Here is a 17104-nt window from a genome sequence, read left to right as displayed (position 1 = left end):
AATGACGCAATCTGTATTTACCTTAAGGCCTGACATACCCAGAAAGCCTAAAGTCTACCATCAGTAAGGACTGACCCGAAGTAATAAGTGCACAGCCCTGCTGAAACCTTTTCAACTGAGCACAGTAGACTGCTTGGTCTCAAATACAGCCTTTAAAGCAGTGCAGATTGGTGGCTTTATCAAGAAAAGTATATGCTACTGACTGAGACAAAGGAGCAAGATGAAGACTGTGGAGTCCAGTTACAGCCTTTCCTGAAGAGACACACCAGCACTGAAAGGGGAACAATGTACATGCAACTGCGTCAACAGCGTGAAATGCCTTTGTGTCTCTCCCTCCTTGGAGACGAAGAACTCAAAAGGTTTGCAGGGAATCCTGCAGGTCTCCCAGGATACACCATAGTTCATGCTAATAATGTGTTGCTGGAGGCAACCGTGCCCGAACAAACGCACCAATCTGGGGGAGGAGGCGTGATGGGTTCATGAAAGCAAAGCCTCCAGTAAAGCCCCCCTACTTCTTTTGTGTAAGATTTCCCACCCAGATCCCAATCCCGGCTGGCTGGCGAAGGGCCTGCTGCAGCGGAGGCACAGCCAAACACCCTGGGCCAACCCCGTGTCCCACTTCCAGAGCCAGCTGGCTGTGCTGCAGACGGGGCTCTGCTGCCCTGCAGCGCAGCGAAGCAGTGGAGCTGGGGTGCCAAACGCACCAGCAGCCTCCAGTTGCCTGCTCTGCTGGATGGAACACGTGCCTCTCCACACCCCGTGCGCTGGCACGTGCTCCCTTTCCATCCCCATCCCTCCCGAAGACTCGTGCCTACCACGCAGCATACAAGTGCACGATTAGGCGGAGGCAGAACATAAAGGGCACAAGCATGCAGAAATCCTTCTGCTTTTTGCTCTGAAGGAACATTTCCATTGGGCATCTCAGGAGGAGGACCAGGCTATGTGTTTTGATGAACAAAATCATGAGTATTCTTGGTGCTTATGCAAGAATATGACTTTATTTCACTTCATTCAGAACTGACACTCTTCTTGCCATACATTTCTTGTAAGAACATGTGTATCTCAGCACCACACTCATCATTATGAAACTGCCTAAAATTTTTTCAGGAAGAATGGATTAATTCCAAATTGTGCACATACTTGAAATGGCATAAAGCTTGGCATCTGCCTGTGCTAGGTACCTATTCTTTGTGTAGAGACAGAGTTGTACAGATAGCTGTACAGGTTATTTTAACTACTATCAGACATCCGCAGTTAATGGCAACGTGGCATATACCCCATCTTTTCCAAAGGCTCACAGATCTATCAGATCAGTCTGAATCCAGACTGAGAGTGACCCTGCTCCCTCTGGCCATGTCAGTGGTGCTGCGGAGAGCCATCCTCTTCACATCACCAGAAAACCAAGACTTTTAAAGGTCCATTTTAATATCATCTGAAACCTGGGAAAGTGGCAAGTCTAAGCTTACACGTTATCTGCATTTTAGATAATAATCAAAATAGCTACTTGCTGAAACACCTACTTCAACATGCCCATTTTATATTATGTGTTACCCTTTGTTAGCAACCACTGATCTTCTCTTGTTCTACACTTCTCACTTTTGGTATGGATCATTGAAGACATCCAAGTGTTAATTTATCTGTGTTTATGCTGTTCATACATTAAATTATTCCATTGCTCCAAAATCCGCCTTAGGATGTTTCAGGAAACAGCACACTTTGTAATTACCTTGTTTGTGAAAATGATCAACAAACCCTAGGGCTGGAGCCAGAAGGTGTCTATTACAGGGACCTATCTTCTCAGATGCTACCCACACCGAGATTTCAACCAGCGAGGAGATTCCTGCAGGCAGCTGCGCCCACAGAGGTCACAATCTCACAGTCTACGCTCACCGAATTTATGCCTCTTCTGAGTGCCAGCTGGTACCTGTGTGTCTGCATATGCTAAAAGCCAATGGTATGGGACTGCCAGGCACGGCAGATCACTGTCTGCCCTGTGCCAGAGATGGAGATTGCTTGCTCTGCCTCCAACAGCTGATTCCTGCCTGCCGCAGCCCTCTGGTCCTTGCCCCAGGCCTGCCAAGGGTATGGGAGGTTCTCCTGCAAGCAGCAGCTCCCACACCCTCAAGAGCTCCCACACCAGAAAGCCTCCACCTCCTGCTCTTCTCCTTGTCCTTCTTGGCCATGCTTCTTCCCTTTCTGCAGTGGAAACAGAGCCTAGCCCCAACTCCCTTCATGCTCCCACCCTCCACTATGAGGGGCCAAGCACGGGATGCTGTGGAGACGGGTCCTGTATCCTCAGGCATGGTGAAGCAGAAGGTAGCAAGGAGGGGAACAGAAGCAGAGGAAGAGTGTCTCCTGACCACATCCACAGCTGCCTGACACATCAGGCCTCTCACCTGTGTGCAGCTCTTCTCCCCACCAGGGGCCACCTCTGCCCACACCATCCACCTCAGCTCCTCTCCCCGTGTTCCTCACCTGACCAGAGCGCACAGTGTGCAGTAATACAGCTGTGCCACTGCACTAAGTGATGAAGATGCCTTTCTTTCCTTCACTCCCAAATGTCAGTTTAGTTATGTATGCTCTAATCAGCACGTAAACCTGACAGAAAACGCATCCTGCCCTCCTGTCTTGATTTTCAAAGCAGGTTTAGCTTCATCCCTGGTCTAATGTTTAAGCCACCAAAATGAGGGATATTTTTGTTTCTTGCAGAGATGACTTAGTTTTGTCAGTCTCACCATTTAGTTCTCCCATACAACTACAACTCTTCTTGAAGATAAAAGCTCAATAAAGCCAACACAGGAGTAGTCGACCTGGAAAGCTGGGTCTCAATGGGCCCTGCCTTTCTCAGAAATAATCTTTTGTGGTAATGTTACATACTGAAGCTAAAGCAAACCACATATATGCATATATATAAAGAGCAAGGAAGTGGGGCTGTGGTGATAATTAAACATTAATGCATCTAGACATTGTGCCAAAGCTAATGAACACTTTGCCACTGCTCTGTAATAAGAGCAATGATGAAGAACATAGCGATAAGTGCACAGAAGGCAGGCTAGATAACCAAAAGGAGGGAGTGGAAATGGAAATTAACATTAATAAGGTAAGAAAACATTTTGGAGAAGTTACTGTGCTCAGATCAGGAGGCCTGATAAACTCCATTCCTAAACTCTGAAAGAACTGACATATTTAAGTACAGCTTTCATCATAAGGATTTTAAAAGAATTGGCTCAGATAGGGATGTTACCATAAAACTGGAAAATTGCATATAGAGTAATTATATTTATAAGGGGTAAAAATTACTTCAGAAAACATAAGCTGAAATTCTGACTGCAATAGTACGCAAGGTTTGAAGGAATAAGTGAAAAGCAGAAGATAAATGAGGGGATGGAAGCTAGCTTTAGAAGAGGTAGTTTGTTCCAACCAAACCTAACAGATTTCCTTGACAAACGATTTTCTAAAGAAAAAATAATTCTGTCCGTATTAGAAAAAAGCATTTAATGTGGTGCCACCTGGGAAGGAGTTAAAATGGAGACTGATACCAGCATTAAGACAGAAGCGAAAACCAAGCTAAAATGAAGATGGCCATTGAGTTTTAAGATAAATATTAGGTTAGAGCAGCTACAAGTAGAATTTCTTGCTTAAGACTACGTTTATCCATATTTTAAAATAACAGTCATGGTGCAGAAATTAACATGCTCATGGTATTTGCTGAATGCACACAATTAGGAGGAACTGGGTATATAAAGAAAGCTCTGAACATCATACTGAAAGGAGTGGTTCATCTTGAGGACTGAGGTTAACAGAAATGAGATGAAATGTAATAAACAATATAAAGTTCACAAAAAGGCATTTGAGGACAGATACATTTGTTATAATGAAGGAACTCATCAATTATGTATGAGAGAAAGTGCTCTAGGATATAGACAGTCAATCTGAATATAGTGAAAGGGTACTTGCCTGATGCACTAGTACAAAAGGAAGTAAGATCCTGGGATGTATGAAGGAGAGAATTCCAGAAGATGCGGAAACAGTAATATTTTGATATCAGGCCATGGTGAGGCCTCAGTCTGTGCAGTTTTAGGTGATCACATCCAAGAAGGATCAATTCAAACAGGAACATGAGCTTGCTAGGGTGAGGAGGAGAACGAAGAACCAGAATACTAAAGACCTTGTCTCACTCAATTTAGCAAATGAAAACAGAGAGGGATATAATTACACTGTATAAACATATTAAAGGGCTTACACAGGAGAGGGCAAAAAGCTATTTGAAAGACAATATTGGCTCAGGAACACATGGATAGGAAAGGGTCATGAGTACATGTACACCGGTGTCTTGGGAAATAGCTTCCATTCCTTGAATTCCTATGATCTTAAGTGAATCATGTATAAAGCTCTCAAACATCTACACATTAAAATACACCAGCCTCAATAAATTGGTGAATGAAATCTGCACTTAAATGGCATAATTTCTATGAAGCCTGTAACGTGCATGAGGACAGAGAGCTACAGGACATATGTTGAAAGGATCTCTATTCTCCATCTAGGGACTAAACCAAATGGCTAGATTTGGAGAGGAGTACACAGAGCTGCAGCTGTTTGAAAATTTTGTTGCGCCGTAACAGGAAGAGCTGGGAACCTGAGTATTTTGGAAGCAGTTTTAGGTGCCAAACCCTGATCTGGACTCCTTCATGGTAAGTGCCGAGCACTTGAAAGAGTTTTTAAAAAAAATTAAACCCTAAGTGATTAGTTCAAATTGGTTTCCATGAGATTTAGTGCAATATCATTAGGAAGTTTAAAACAAGTAACTTGGGCTGGCACTCACATGCGAAAATCCAGGATCATTCTTGGTAACAAAGATCAGAATGAAGAAAGTAGCATGAAGTCTCCTCATCCTCTCGGGTAATGCGCACAGTCATAATGCAAATATCAGTTTAGACCTGTTCTAAGATTAGGCAGAGGATTTTGGTCTCATCTGTCAAACATAAGGACAATTAAGACCAAATGGCTTCTAATAACTGAAGAACAATCTCATTATGCAAGATTCATGTCATACCTGTGTTCCAGCACTATTTGGTTTGATCAAGGGTAGATCAGCTAGAAAATGGAGGTGTTGAAGTAAAGGCATACATCCGCAATCTCCCTAGAGTACTCACATCCAGCTCTCTTCATTTCTGTTTTGAAAGAACAGTGTGCATTACATCTTTTCCCTAACTTTGGGGCCAAATAAATGAACAAAGGAAGGAGAAGTTCTGATAAAAATGGACACAAAAAATAATCACAAAAAATTTAAAGGCGCACACAAAAGATTACATTGTCACCACAGAAGGTTTTGCTTAAATGATTCCTGCATTATTCTTGTTTTTAACAAAACTGCTTCCCATTTTATCCCACGCTGTTCTTTGAAAAAGCGACTCTATAACTGATCCCCTAAATGTGTTCATCAGCACTTTTCCAGTTCCTGTGCTGCACAGCCCAGGGATCCCCTGAGCCTTTCTTAGGTTTCAGATGATATCACAGTGAGGGAGGAAACAAGCAAATCCATGCATTTGGGCATCATGAAATTTCTCACTCTTACTTGCGGTCTGCTCCTGCCAGCCTTTTCACCTGCTGTTTTACACTGCCAATTCTATTCAGCCCCTTCGTAGTCAGACAGGAAATTCAACACAGAACTGGGATCTCTAATTAAGGGCACATGAAATGATTCACAGCTTCTGTTAATTAGTACTTCTGCTGAAACCTTGCTTACTTCTCTGCCACATAGAATGAACGGTGGAAAGTGCAATTTCTCTGGTGGGTAATTTCTCCATGCAGCTGTCCTGGTTTGAGGTAAAACAGAACCAATTTTCTGTTTTGTAATTTTACTTTTTAGCTGGGCCTCTTCTAACTGACTAAACTCTGAAATTAACAGCATATTGTTCAGAAACTGTTCACTCTCAGAGTGATAAAACCTGATTATACCAAGGAATGGTATGCACAGAGGCTCTTGCTTATACTGATTGCTATAACAACCAAGGTCAGCTCACTTCGCTATTTGCCCCGTTAGAGGGTCGGAAGTGGAGAAGCACAGAGGGATCATACCTACAGGGAGGAGCGGACAGGACAGGTGGCCCAAAACTGACTAACAGGGTATTCCATCCCATCTGCATCATGCTCGGTATAAAAGCTAAGGGATCAAAGGGGCAAGGGGCTCACTCTCTTTTCTTCAATTGCCAATCTGAGGAGGACTGTGTCTGTTCGTCTGCCTTTGATCCTGATCTGAGCATTCCTGACTCTAGTTCCGGAATTCAGCTCCTGTCCATTGCTGAGTCCAGTCTGGGACTTTCCCTGTGTCTGCTGGTGATGCGATCGTCATCCCAGGAGCTGGAATCAGTTTTGTATATATTGTGTTATTATTCTATTATTATTTACTATTTCCTTATTTATTATTTTTTTATTAAAGCAGTTTAGTTCTTTTTCTAAACTCGTAAATCTCCTTATCTCTTCCTCTCCTCTCTTTGGAGAGCAGGGGGGGAGGGCCATCTGTCATTCTGATTGGCCAATCCAGCCAAAACCACGACAGCAGCGAATGCCACTGCTGTCCGAGAGCTGCAGAATTGGGTTCCCTGAGGTGCAGCCAGCTCCGCGGGCCACTGGCAACACCACCATGCAGCACGAAGCTGGGACAGTGCAGCACCACTGCTATATTGCTACAGTAGTGCCATTGTCACCTCCTCTCAGTAGTACAGCAGCAGGCTGCCAGGAACTGAATGCGAAAGGGGAGATAACGCTGCTGAAGATTGCCATTGATGTTTCCCACTTCCGAAGAGCTGGATGTGGGGAGACACCTCGATGCTTTTCCCTCCCAGGGCTTTAAGCTATTTAGCATCCTGCAGAATTGCTCCAAACAAACCTAAGTCTTTCAACACAGCAATCACAGATAACCACTGCACTTAAGTATTCCACCTCCAATTAAGCTTCAAACTGAAATGTCCTGCCCAGCTGCAAAATCTCCTACTGAACTCCTCTGGCTTATCACATTGGCATGTGGCTTTCTGCACTGCATTAGAGAGCAACTGGAGCCAATGTAAACACCGTGGCTGAGGAATCACAGCCTTACAAACACAAACAGAGGGCTTCGTATCACCTAGTCTGCCTCACTGGCATGAAATAAACTACAAAGCACCTACCCCACATCTATTCTCTAGGGACATTGCCTACATAAAGCGAGATCAGCAAGTTAGTCCCATCACTGGGGCTGGAATTCCATCTGCTTTCCTTTTGGCTGATCTGTCTATATAAAACCATCAGTGAATAGGTGTGGGAAGAGTGAAATTCATCAAGAACACCATGTAGACTCAGCACTCAGCTCTTCTATAACAAAGTATAACCCTGCTACAAATCCAGTAACTGTAGCCTGCACTTCAGAATAGCCACGAGGAGAAAACTCAGTACCTCAACTAAGAGATGCTACTTTAGCTATTTGCAGCACAGGGCCAGTGACGTGGATGAGATCAGAACTGATTCTACACTGGCATGCAAGCAAGAAAAAACTCCATTAAACAGCAAAATTACAATATTTTAAAATATTCTTTTTAAATAAAATTGCTTTAATTACAACATTTCTAAGCAATAATGAAAGTCAGACCCAGTTCTTTCATGTTACCACTTTCTCCTCTCACACTTTGCCTCTTCCCTGTCTTAAACCTGGTGTTCTCAGAAAGCAGACAAGCAAGAGGCGTGATCAGTTCACAGGAGTAGGCAGGACAAGACTCAGCCTTGTAGAAATAAGCAGGAGCAGACCCTTTTGAGCTTTCTTCTGACTCCTTTCTTGCTATGAGAACAATGTTACACTCCCTCCTCCTACACCCTGAAATTCCTCATCATTCCTGAAGAAAAAAGCAAGAATCTGATAGTCCTACAGCAGCTTCAACCACTCTTCTTTGGGAGGCAGGGTAATAGAGAAGATAGCTAATCAGTGCTATTTTCTGGGGCATAGAAGAGGCAGACGTTGATCCTTTTGAGGTTAAGAGACTACATTTAGCCCCAGCTGAGGACACAAGAGCTGGCAGAACTGAGATCAGTGGCAGCTCAATTCTGCTTTAAGTCCTTTTTAAAGGACAGGCCTTTTTAAAACTGCAGTTTTGAAGGGTTGGAGATGGCTGAACAGGGGCAAACTTTGCTGCAGTTGAGGTTAATGAGAAAAATATTATGCAGATATTTGCTCAGGATACGCTATATCTCAAACTGAAGTTATGGGTTTGGTGCCAAAATGACTGGGCGAGGTTCTTTGGCCTGAGACGTGCAGGAGGCCAGATTAGATGATAATAATGATATCATGGCCCTCCCTCCTGACTTTAAAGTCTATGAATCAGATGACTGCAGACCAAGCTTATTTTATAATTCTCTCTTACTGAATAGATAGAAATAAACTTTTGTTTACCATTGTACCTATTCTTTCCTCACTCTAACGTTTCCCTCTTCCTCCTGACAGATTTTCTGTGCCTTTCGTTCCTGCCGTAAGGAGGGACTGAGACAGTGACTCTGGTCCACCTGCAATTTTCAGTTGTTTCAGAGAGCACGACTGCCAGGCTATACCGCAAAGACCATTTCTACTTCACCTAGGTCCAGCCTGCACAACCGAGCTGCAGGTTCCCCCACTGCTAAACAGGGACAAGGATTCAACACTGCTGCAGAGGTCACCAGGATACTCTCCATTCCTTAAAGTGGCCACAAAGTATTGAAGAGGAGCTGATTTCCAGTACACAGGTCTGATTTGGGATCAAAACTTTTCTACCGCTATGAATTATCTAGACCTAGCTTCCCAGTTCTGCCCTACCAATGCACTACTCTTAAAGAAGTTCGAAATGCCTTGAGAAAAATTCGGGATGACAACTAGGATATAAAACTCCTGAATTGCTAGCTGGTGGGTGGTATCAGACATGAGGAAAGAAAAAAAATCCCTTCCTCTGGGGCTGCATTTAGCCCTTACAGGTTGGAGTTGGGCAAAAACACATTTTAGGTGCTATTTGCTCATGGTATTCTGCAGTCCCCTCTTCTTTGAAGCAAGGGTTCGACGTTCCTCTCTACAGCTGGCTTTGGCAAGCTCTCACATACAAATTCGTTCATGTGTCTGGGACTGGGCCACCAGAACAAGTGGTGAATAGTTACACAGCGTAACTGAAGTGCAATTATGGGTGGAAGGTGGTAACCATCAGCATAGGTTATTTTCCCCCTTGCTCTGGTAATTAACATGGACTATCTTCAGAGCTTGTAGCCTGTTTCTGGCATTCAGTGCAAGCACATTACACAGCCGCATCATCTGTTCAAAGTTGCTTGTTTGAAACCTGCAGAACACCATTCTTGCAATCATCAGATCCGGACTCAGTATCCAGCCAGCTACAGTCACAGAAAACATCTGTAAGAGAACTACTGCAGACAAGTGTCAGGGGAAGGTTTGAAAAGTAGTACTTGTCCTCAGTTATCTTCAAGAAATAGCTGGAGCCAAGCTTGACAGAACTGTCATCTCCAAGTTTTAGGATAGAAGCACCAGAACCCTCTTAAACCACACAACTTACTTTGAAAATAACAACATTTTCAGAATTAATCCCTTGTGCTATTTATTCACTTTCTGGATTTTGAGCAGTTAGGGGTCATACATGCAACCTTCTATCTCCAAACATGCAGATGTTCTCAGAAAATAATAACATAGCGATTTCCTCAGTATCCCAATAATCCCATAGCTTCAGAAGCATGCCAAAGAGAACAACTGGCCAGCAAATTGAAACATCAACCTCAAACATGGTGTGGTTGCAGCTCTCCTAAGATACAAATCAGAACAGAAACAACAACAGAACTAGCAACAACGCACCTAAAATAGCTACCAGAGAACTTACGCCTGCAAGGCTAATCAGCTTTTTATATATTACACAGGCAGAGCATTATTATATAACATAGATAGATTGTACTATATATTCTTTTAAATTTATAATAAAATATATACTTTATGATCTATGCAAATATATCTTATCTATTTTATTATATATATTGATCATATATAATTATTTTTATTTTGTGTACAAGTCAATACTAATTTTCATTTATATAAATAAAAATTATTTTAGAGTTGAATAGTGAAATGCAGAAATCCAAATCAAGCAGTGAGGTATTTGTGCACACCCTCAGAACAGATCCCACTGCTTCCAGATCTGTGATCACAGCTACAAGAAAGCCTCTCCCTTGCTCCTCTGACATGGAGATATTTGGCCTTTTTTGAAAGCTGAGACAGGCATCTGCTTCAGAATGAATAAATACTTGGATTGTATCAGTAACAGAGATGTCCTGTGTTACTTATCTTGCAGTGTACAGCACAAATGCCAAATGTTCCCACTTCTTTCCACGCTCATTGATCCAAGCTGAGTGACACAGCGATGCGTGGTAGGAAGCTCTGAGGCAACAGGCCACTTCACCAGCATGAAATACAGCTTCACACGCACACCGTGAAACCCCAGCTGCTGTCAAGCGCTTGTTGTTATAACCATGTCAACAGGCCCACTTGAAATGGGCAGTCTGCTATCACTTGACCCAAATTTATTGGCTAGCTGCTGCAGGCTAAAATAGCCTCCCGTGCTGACAAGGATGGAGATAATACAAGAGGCTTCTTGGTGCCAGAGTTCAAACTAGCACGAGCAACAAAGTGCAGAATCTTCTAGTTGCACTGTGACTGAAAAGCAAATCATCTTTTTCATCTCTGCTCATGCATTATTTGCCTTCAATGCTGTGAACTCCACTGCCTTTACAGGATGTCACTGAGCTTACCCCAACTCCATCAGTCAGGAGGCTTTCTGCAGTGCCCCCCGTAGTGAGGTTAAACCCTCAGCTTGGGATCATTCAGCTCTCTACCGTCTTTCTCAGGTATCTTCCTAAATCATATCTTACATAAACACGCACTAGATAAAGCTCAAGCCCATGGAATTGTTTTACACTCAAACCTTGTGTGAGAAAGTTGATTCCTGGCCAACTTCACCTGCTTAGAGCCTACACAGCCCTGGACACCAAGTTGTGCTCTCTTGCTGCTGGGACTTGCCTGCATGTATGCCTGCAGTCACGCCTACCTCAGGCTTGTATCCGCTCCCACACAAAACTCCGTGCCTTGATCTTTCACAGGCAGTTGATACCTAAGCATTTTGCGTGCAGGATAAATTCAAGACAAGTGGTGAAATTATGGAACAGAATAACCTGGTTTCTCTTCTATGCTGTTCAGGCAATAAAAATTCACCACGGCTAAAATAGTTATTTTATTCAGTTTCTGACCACCGAGTAGAATTTTTCATGCCAATAGTTTTTTCTCGCTTGAAACAATATTAAACCTGAGCTACTCTTATAGACCCAATTCTTTACCATCACTAAGTAGACCAAAAAATCATTTCTTATTTTCATTAGTTTTTTTAGCAGTGAAATTAATCTGATTTTTTTCCCCCCCCTCCATCAAAGCTTGGCCTTGGAGTCAACATACTGGCTAACAATTAATGTGAGTTCACCATCACATAAAGCATAAGAATTCCTCTCTTTTCCTTCATGGAAAAAATAAATCTTATTTCACTGCCTTGATGGAGCCTTCAAACTCCACTACAGACTGAGGCAGCCAGTCTTTTGAGAAGAGAAATGCAAATCAAATGCTTGAATCAAGTGAGGTTTGAATAACTGAATTTCTGGAGAGGGGCAGAGAGGAAGAAGAAAGTGATCACGCATTTTTGTCCGCTTATGCACTGTGAGGGCGGGATGAAGGCAGAGTGAACAGAAAAGCAGCCAGAACTGTACAATGGTTCCATGGCCACCAGGCCCTCAGCTCCCGCACTTCCACAAACTTTGCCTGATGCCAGCAGGCACCTCAGGGGTAGGTGTGCTGTGAGCCATTCCATGAATGGCAACAAACAGATCCGCTTTGTTAAGCTGACCTTTTACAAACTCCATACCTGGTGGAAATACTCAATGTATTTCTTACTTCAAGTTCCAGTACCACTAAGGTAGTGTACCTTACGTTTTAGCTAATGACATAGCCTTGCCTATATTACCTACATTTTTACTTTTAAAAATCTATAGGTGGTTGGCATGATTTTTTGTACCTGTTTTGCTAATAAATGTGTCAGTTTGCTAATAAATGTGTCAGTCATCTGAAGTATCAACTTCTCTTTTAGACTTATATAGCAAGTAATTCCATATGTGTGGCAGTGACATACAGCACCACTTTTGCCTTTCATTTCTCTATATGTTGCAAAGTTATATACAAACTTGACAACCCTCATTTCCCTTGCTCATGTGGAGACAGCCCCAGTGACAACAGCCACCCTTTGGCAACCTATAATAAAATCAACAAAAAAGCAATATCCAGCACATACTCCAGATGAAAATGCCTCCACTTCCCCCTAACAGACATGAGCTCATCAGAACAGAGCTGGTGCCCACACTGGCATCCAAACAGCTGGCACACGATGCCAGCTAGCCTATTCCACCTTTGTAACAGTGATTTCCAAACTCAGAGGTACAGGCAAGCAGAGTATTCTAAAATAAAAATGGTCAGACAGACTTGTGGTAACTGTATTATTTGAGGAAAGAAAGGTCTCTATTTATCCAAAGTATTTTTCCACAAATCCTTTGTCTTAAGCACCCAGCCAGTACCTACCATGCTGCTGTTTATGAACCTGCCTAAATGTCCAACCCAGTTTCACTGAACCATCAAATAATACTCTTTTCAAGTTGTGCATGTCTATGTTTCTTACGGAAGGGATATATGACCTCAGTAGGCCTTAGGAATTCCATTCTCCCAACACAGATCTTATTTCACACATATTTGTTACATTCACCACCTGAGAGAAGACAGATTAAATACCTCACGTCTGAGCTATTATGACACCAGTGAATCAATTTTCATCACCAAACTGACCTTTTTAGGGTAGCTACTGACCTTCCTCAGCTTGGGGTGAACAGCTTCCAACATAGTGCAGGTGCTTCCTCCTGGAGCTGTGTATTATTTTTCCTTTTCGTGTCCTGATATGCCAGCTCTTTTAATGCTCTGTGAAAGTCTGCTTTGTCATTCAGGAGCTCTTATCATCCCAACTCTGCATGACATGGGTGGCACCACTCTGCTTTATTTCTCCTGCTTCAGGGATTACCTAGAGCACCACTGAGGAGCAATGAGCTACAATGCCATGCAGCACATTTCTCCACAGTCAGGATGCCATCGGAATAGATCCCTACAAGGTCAGATAAAGGATCCTTAAATGATCACAACCTGCTACTGAACCACTCTCTGCCACCTCCTACACTGTCTCTGCATTACTTTACAGTTACAGTGCAAAGCACAGTGCAAAGAACGCATCCAGCAGCCTGGATCTGTGCCTTGGCACTCACTGAAACAGAGAGGGGCATGCAGAGCCGACCTGCCTCAGCTGAATACACCGGCAAGTTAAGAAAATTTCTGCATGGAAGTTCAAGAAGGGCATCCAGCTTCTCCCACAATGTACTGAGAACTAGTTCCTACATCAGCTTAAGCTTCAGCTGATGTGGTATGCAAAAACCAGAAACACTCCAGCATTTCACGCAGACAAGTGCACCAACATAGTTGCATTTGGTTCTTACTTTGTAAGCCTGCACCTATCAGGGGTGTGTCAAATCCATGTGTGATTTTTTGGAAATTGGACTAGAACAAACTGTTAGTCTGCCTAACCCTTGAGTTTTTTTGCTTTGGATCTCTTCCCTGTAGCTCACTTCGGAGCAGTGAGTTAAAGCAGCATCAAAAAGATCGAGATGGAAGCTTGGAGGCTTCCCTCTTACCAGCTGAATCTGCTGCAGATGTTCCACCACTGGTCAAGTCCTCAGTATTAACTGACCGCAGATCTGTGTAGGAGGGAGCAATGCTTGGGCTGCTGGTGTCCTCTGAGTTGGTTGTCCAGCTGCTCTCCGAGGCATGGGCTCGCCTCTCAGAAGAGTTGGAAGAGGGGGAAGTCCAGCTGGGTGCTTTTGATGGAGACACTGGATGCAGAAAACAAACCGGTATCGGTTAGAGACTTACAGGGCGATCTTCCAGAAGCTTCACAATTATTCCAAAGATGTGCTATATCAGAGTACTGAGACTCTGTAAATATAAATTACAACATCCACAGCAACACAGTTATTTTATAACAAACACACATCAACTTAACTAGTGCCTGGCACTCCTCAGCTGTCTGCCTTAGATCCCATACTGCTGGCAGCTGTATGTTTTGCTGCTGTTAAAGTTTTGTCAAAACTGGGACTTTTCAGAGCAGGAAGATTTCATGTCTCTGCCACTGCTGACGAGATCTGAATATCTGTGCTGTGCAACACAGAGGAGTTTTTATAGTACCACAGATTTTATAAAGTGGTTTTATTATATTTAATTAAGCATTCTCTATCTGTGACACCCACTCAAATGTAGTCGTCATCTTAGGAATGCTCCACATGGGAGGAGTATAAAAATAAACTGAAATTGACCTATTGATGTGCACTAGAAATGGCTTTTGTTTCTGAACATGCTGGATGGAGCATCCCAATCTGAATAAACTGTGTAACTTTTCTGTTCAGTTTAGGCCAAAAATCCTGTTCTACTCACTTGTCAGACTTGCATGTCAAACATAAGTCCTGCCTAACCATCATCCAGAGTTCAGAACACTCTCTGATACATCCACTGCTATGGATGTGTATTGTACACTCTGTGTATTGTATACTCTTTGCCCACAGTACCACTCAAATGTTAGGAACAACGGGTGACTCTAGTGAGGAAATTAAAAATAAAAAAAAAAGGATGCAGTAAAAAAAAGTCTTCCTGAACTAAGGAAAGGTGTATTGGTAGAGACTAATTCTAATTTAATGTCAGCATAACTGTTTTCTAAGTTAGTACATCTATGTTGATTTTTTAAAGCAACAAAGATCTCAATGAACCCCAAAGCTTGCAGTTACAGAACAACCAGTGATACTGAGGTTCTCTTCTCCATGTGTAATACATAAGTAACCTTTATTAGACTGACAGATACTTTTGAAGAAAATGTCAAATTAATGCTAAAGACGATTTATCTCTCTCTGCTCCATCAAAGTGGTGTGATGGGACACCATTTCATTATGGAAACCTTGCCGTGTGCACAGAGGGACTATCCAAACAGTGCTCCCTGTCTTGCCGGTTCAGAAGTGCAAATCTATGTTGTACAGCGGCACTGTTAGCCTCAGGTGAGCAGGCACTAATATATTTACATTTGTACAGCTGTGAGCCTATGCACTGAGTTGCTTCTGAGCAGAGTCATCCCCAAGGATGAGGAGCTGAAAGTCAGGAGATCTGTCTCCTTATTGCACACATTGACAATTGTTGTGTTAGAGTGACATGACCACAAAACCCCACTTCTCTCTCCAGTAACTGTGCGCTGTGCTGTGCTCAATGCCTGTAGAGAAAGGATGACAAGTGTACGATTGTAATCTGTCAGTCCCTCTTTCAGCCCTTTTGTTAAACATGGCATGAGGCATCTGAAAAACCACCCTTAAAACTTCACCTGAAATTGCTTTGACTGACAGAGTGCTTTATTTGGACACAGAGGACAAGCTGAAAATCTGCGCTCCATACGTGAACCAGAAGCAAGAGAAAAGGGTTTTTTTAAAGCGTGTTGTATATCTGCAATTCTAGAAATTGTGGAATTATTTTATAAAAAAGATCGTAGATTTGAAGTGTTTCTTTTTTTGTTTAAAGTCAGTCACAGCAATACAAAAAACATAAGGTAATTCAGAAACATGTAAAACTGAATAACTCATATACTGTCAACTTGGTTTGTGCCTTCCAAAACCAATGTTTGTCTAAGAGGGAGAGTGACTGGAATAGTGTTGCAGAATACATCTATATAAGGGCAAATTAATTTTATTCCAGGTAAGTTGTACCACTTTGGAAGAATATAATTATTTGGTTTTTTCCTAAAGAAAGAGACTTGTACTTTGGAAAACTGTAACCACACAGAGCTTTCTCTGCAACAGATGTTCTTTAAAGTCTTACTACAGTCAGCCTTCACCTATGACCATTCTAGGTTCCCCAACGCTAACCCTTGGAACGAGTAAAAGTCAGTTACAACTATCTGTCAATCTCAAAAAGCAAGACAAGCAAAAGTAAACATCTACACGTGTTCAGGTCCCTCTTCACATGCTCCTGCTGCTCTCCAGATTCCTGGAAGCGCTGAAACAAAATTTCTAAACGAGGTATGCTTTTTTTCCTAGAAATTTGGAATTTGGTCGCTAATGTCAATAGATGCCGAGTCACGGCCTTCCAGCTGCAGGAATTTCTCAGAAAACTGTTTACGTTGAAAGACCAGTCCCAGAACTACCCCTAACATGCAAATCCTGTAGCACGCGTAGGAGACTGAAAATCAACTCATTGTTCCCAAATTGAAAAATGTTTCCTTCTAAATGCATTTTACTTTTTTTGACATGTTTGTTCCTGATACAATGGATTGGGTTTTAATATGCAGATTTACCTTTAAGCCTTCATTCCTCTCTGATGGTTTGAGGACCTGCTCCTTGATCCCTACACAGTATAGCAATCAACACTGTTAGTATCATTTCCCTTCCTATCACATAGGACCTCATATTCTTCTGATTTTAGGACAGCATCACAGTTGGTCTACTTTTAAGCTGCTGATCTCATGTTGCATGTACTTCCTATTTTCAGACAGAACAGCACAAAATGGTTAAATTAAGATTTGCCTTACTGTGGGATAGCCTCTCAAGGGACATGGTAGGAGTCCAAGTTACTCAAGCCACTTAAAAACAGACAAAGCTCTCGGGAAGAAGCGAGGGGGGCTGGGGGGATGTATGTGTAGCACAGATGATGTAACAGATCTTGCCTTGCTCTAATTTTGGCGCTTTGCTGAATACCTCATTGAATTCAAGAGTGCAGCTAACACCGACAGAATATGAGATTGGAAGCTGGAGGCCCATTGTGTAACAAATGCAAATGTTGTGTCACTGGCTGGCTGTGATCATTTACAGATTATGTAACATTTGTGATAGGAACATTTGGGCGAGTCTAAAAATCTCATTTTTCACTTCTGCAGTTTATCAGTCTGACTAGCCTGACAGT

General features: G+C 42.6%; 1 protein-coding gene across 1 annotated transcript in view; it reads right to left on the bottom strand.

The window, feature by feature from the left end:
• The window catches only part of STON2 (stonin 2), an 82245-nt gene that overhangs the window by 43014 nt on the left and 22127 nt on the right, over positions 1-17104 (bottom strand). The window contains exon 4 of the mRNA XM_063331328.1: positions 13810-14007. Within this exon, the coding sequence (XP_063187398.1) occupies positions 13810-14007 (198 nt within the window). The remainder of the gene's footprint in view (positions 1-13809; positions 14008-17104) is intronic.

Source organism: Chroicocephalus ridibundus, chromosome 4, assembly GCF_963924245.1.
Source record: "Chroicocephalus ridibundus chromosome 4, bChrRid1.1, whole genome shotgun sequence".
NCBI classification, from domain to species: Eukaryota; Metazoa; Chordata; class Aves; order Charadriiformes; family Laridae; genus Chroicocephalus; species Chroicocephalus ridibundus.
This window is presented reverse-complemented; position numbering and strand designations above follow the sequence as displayed.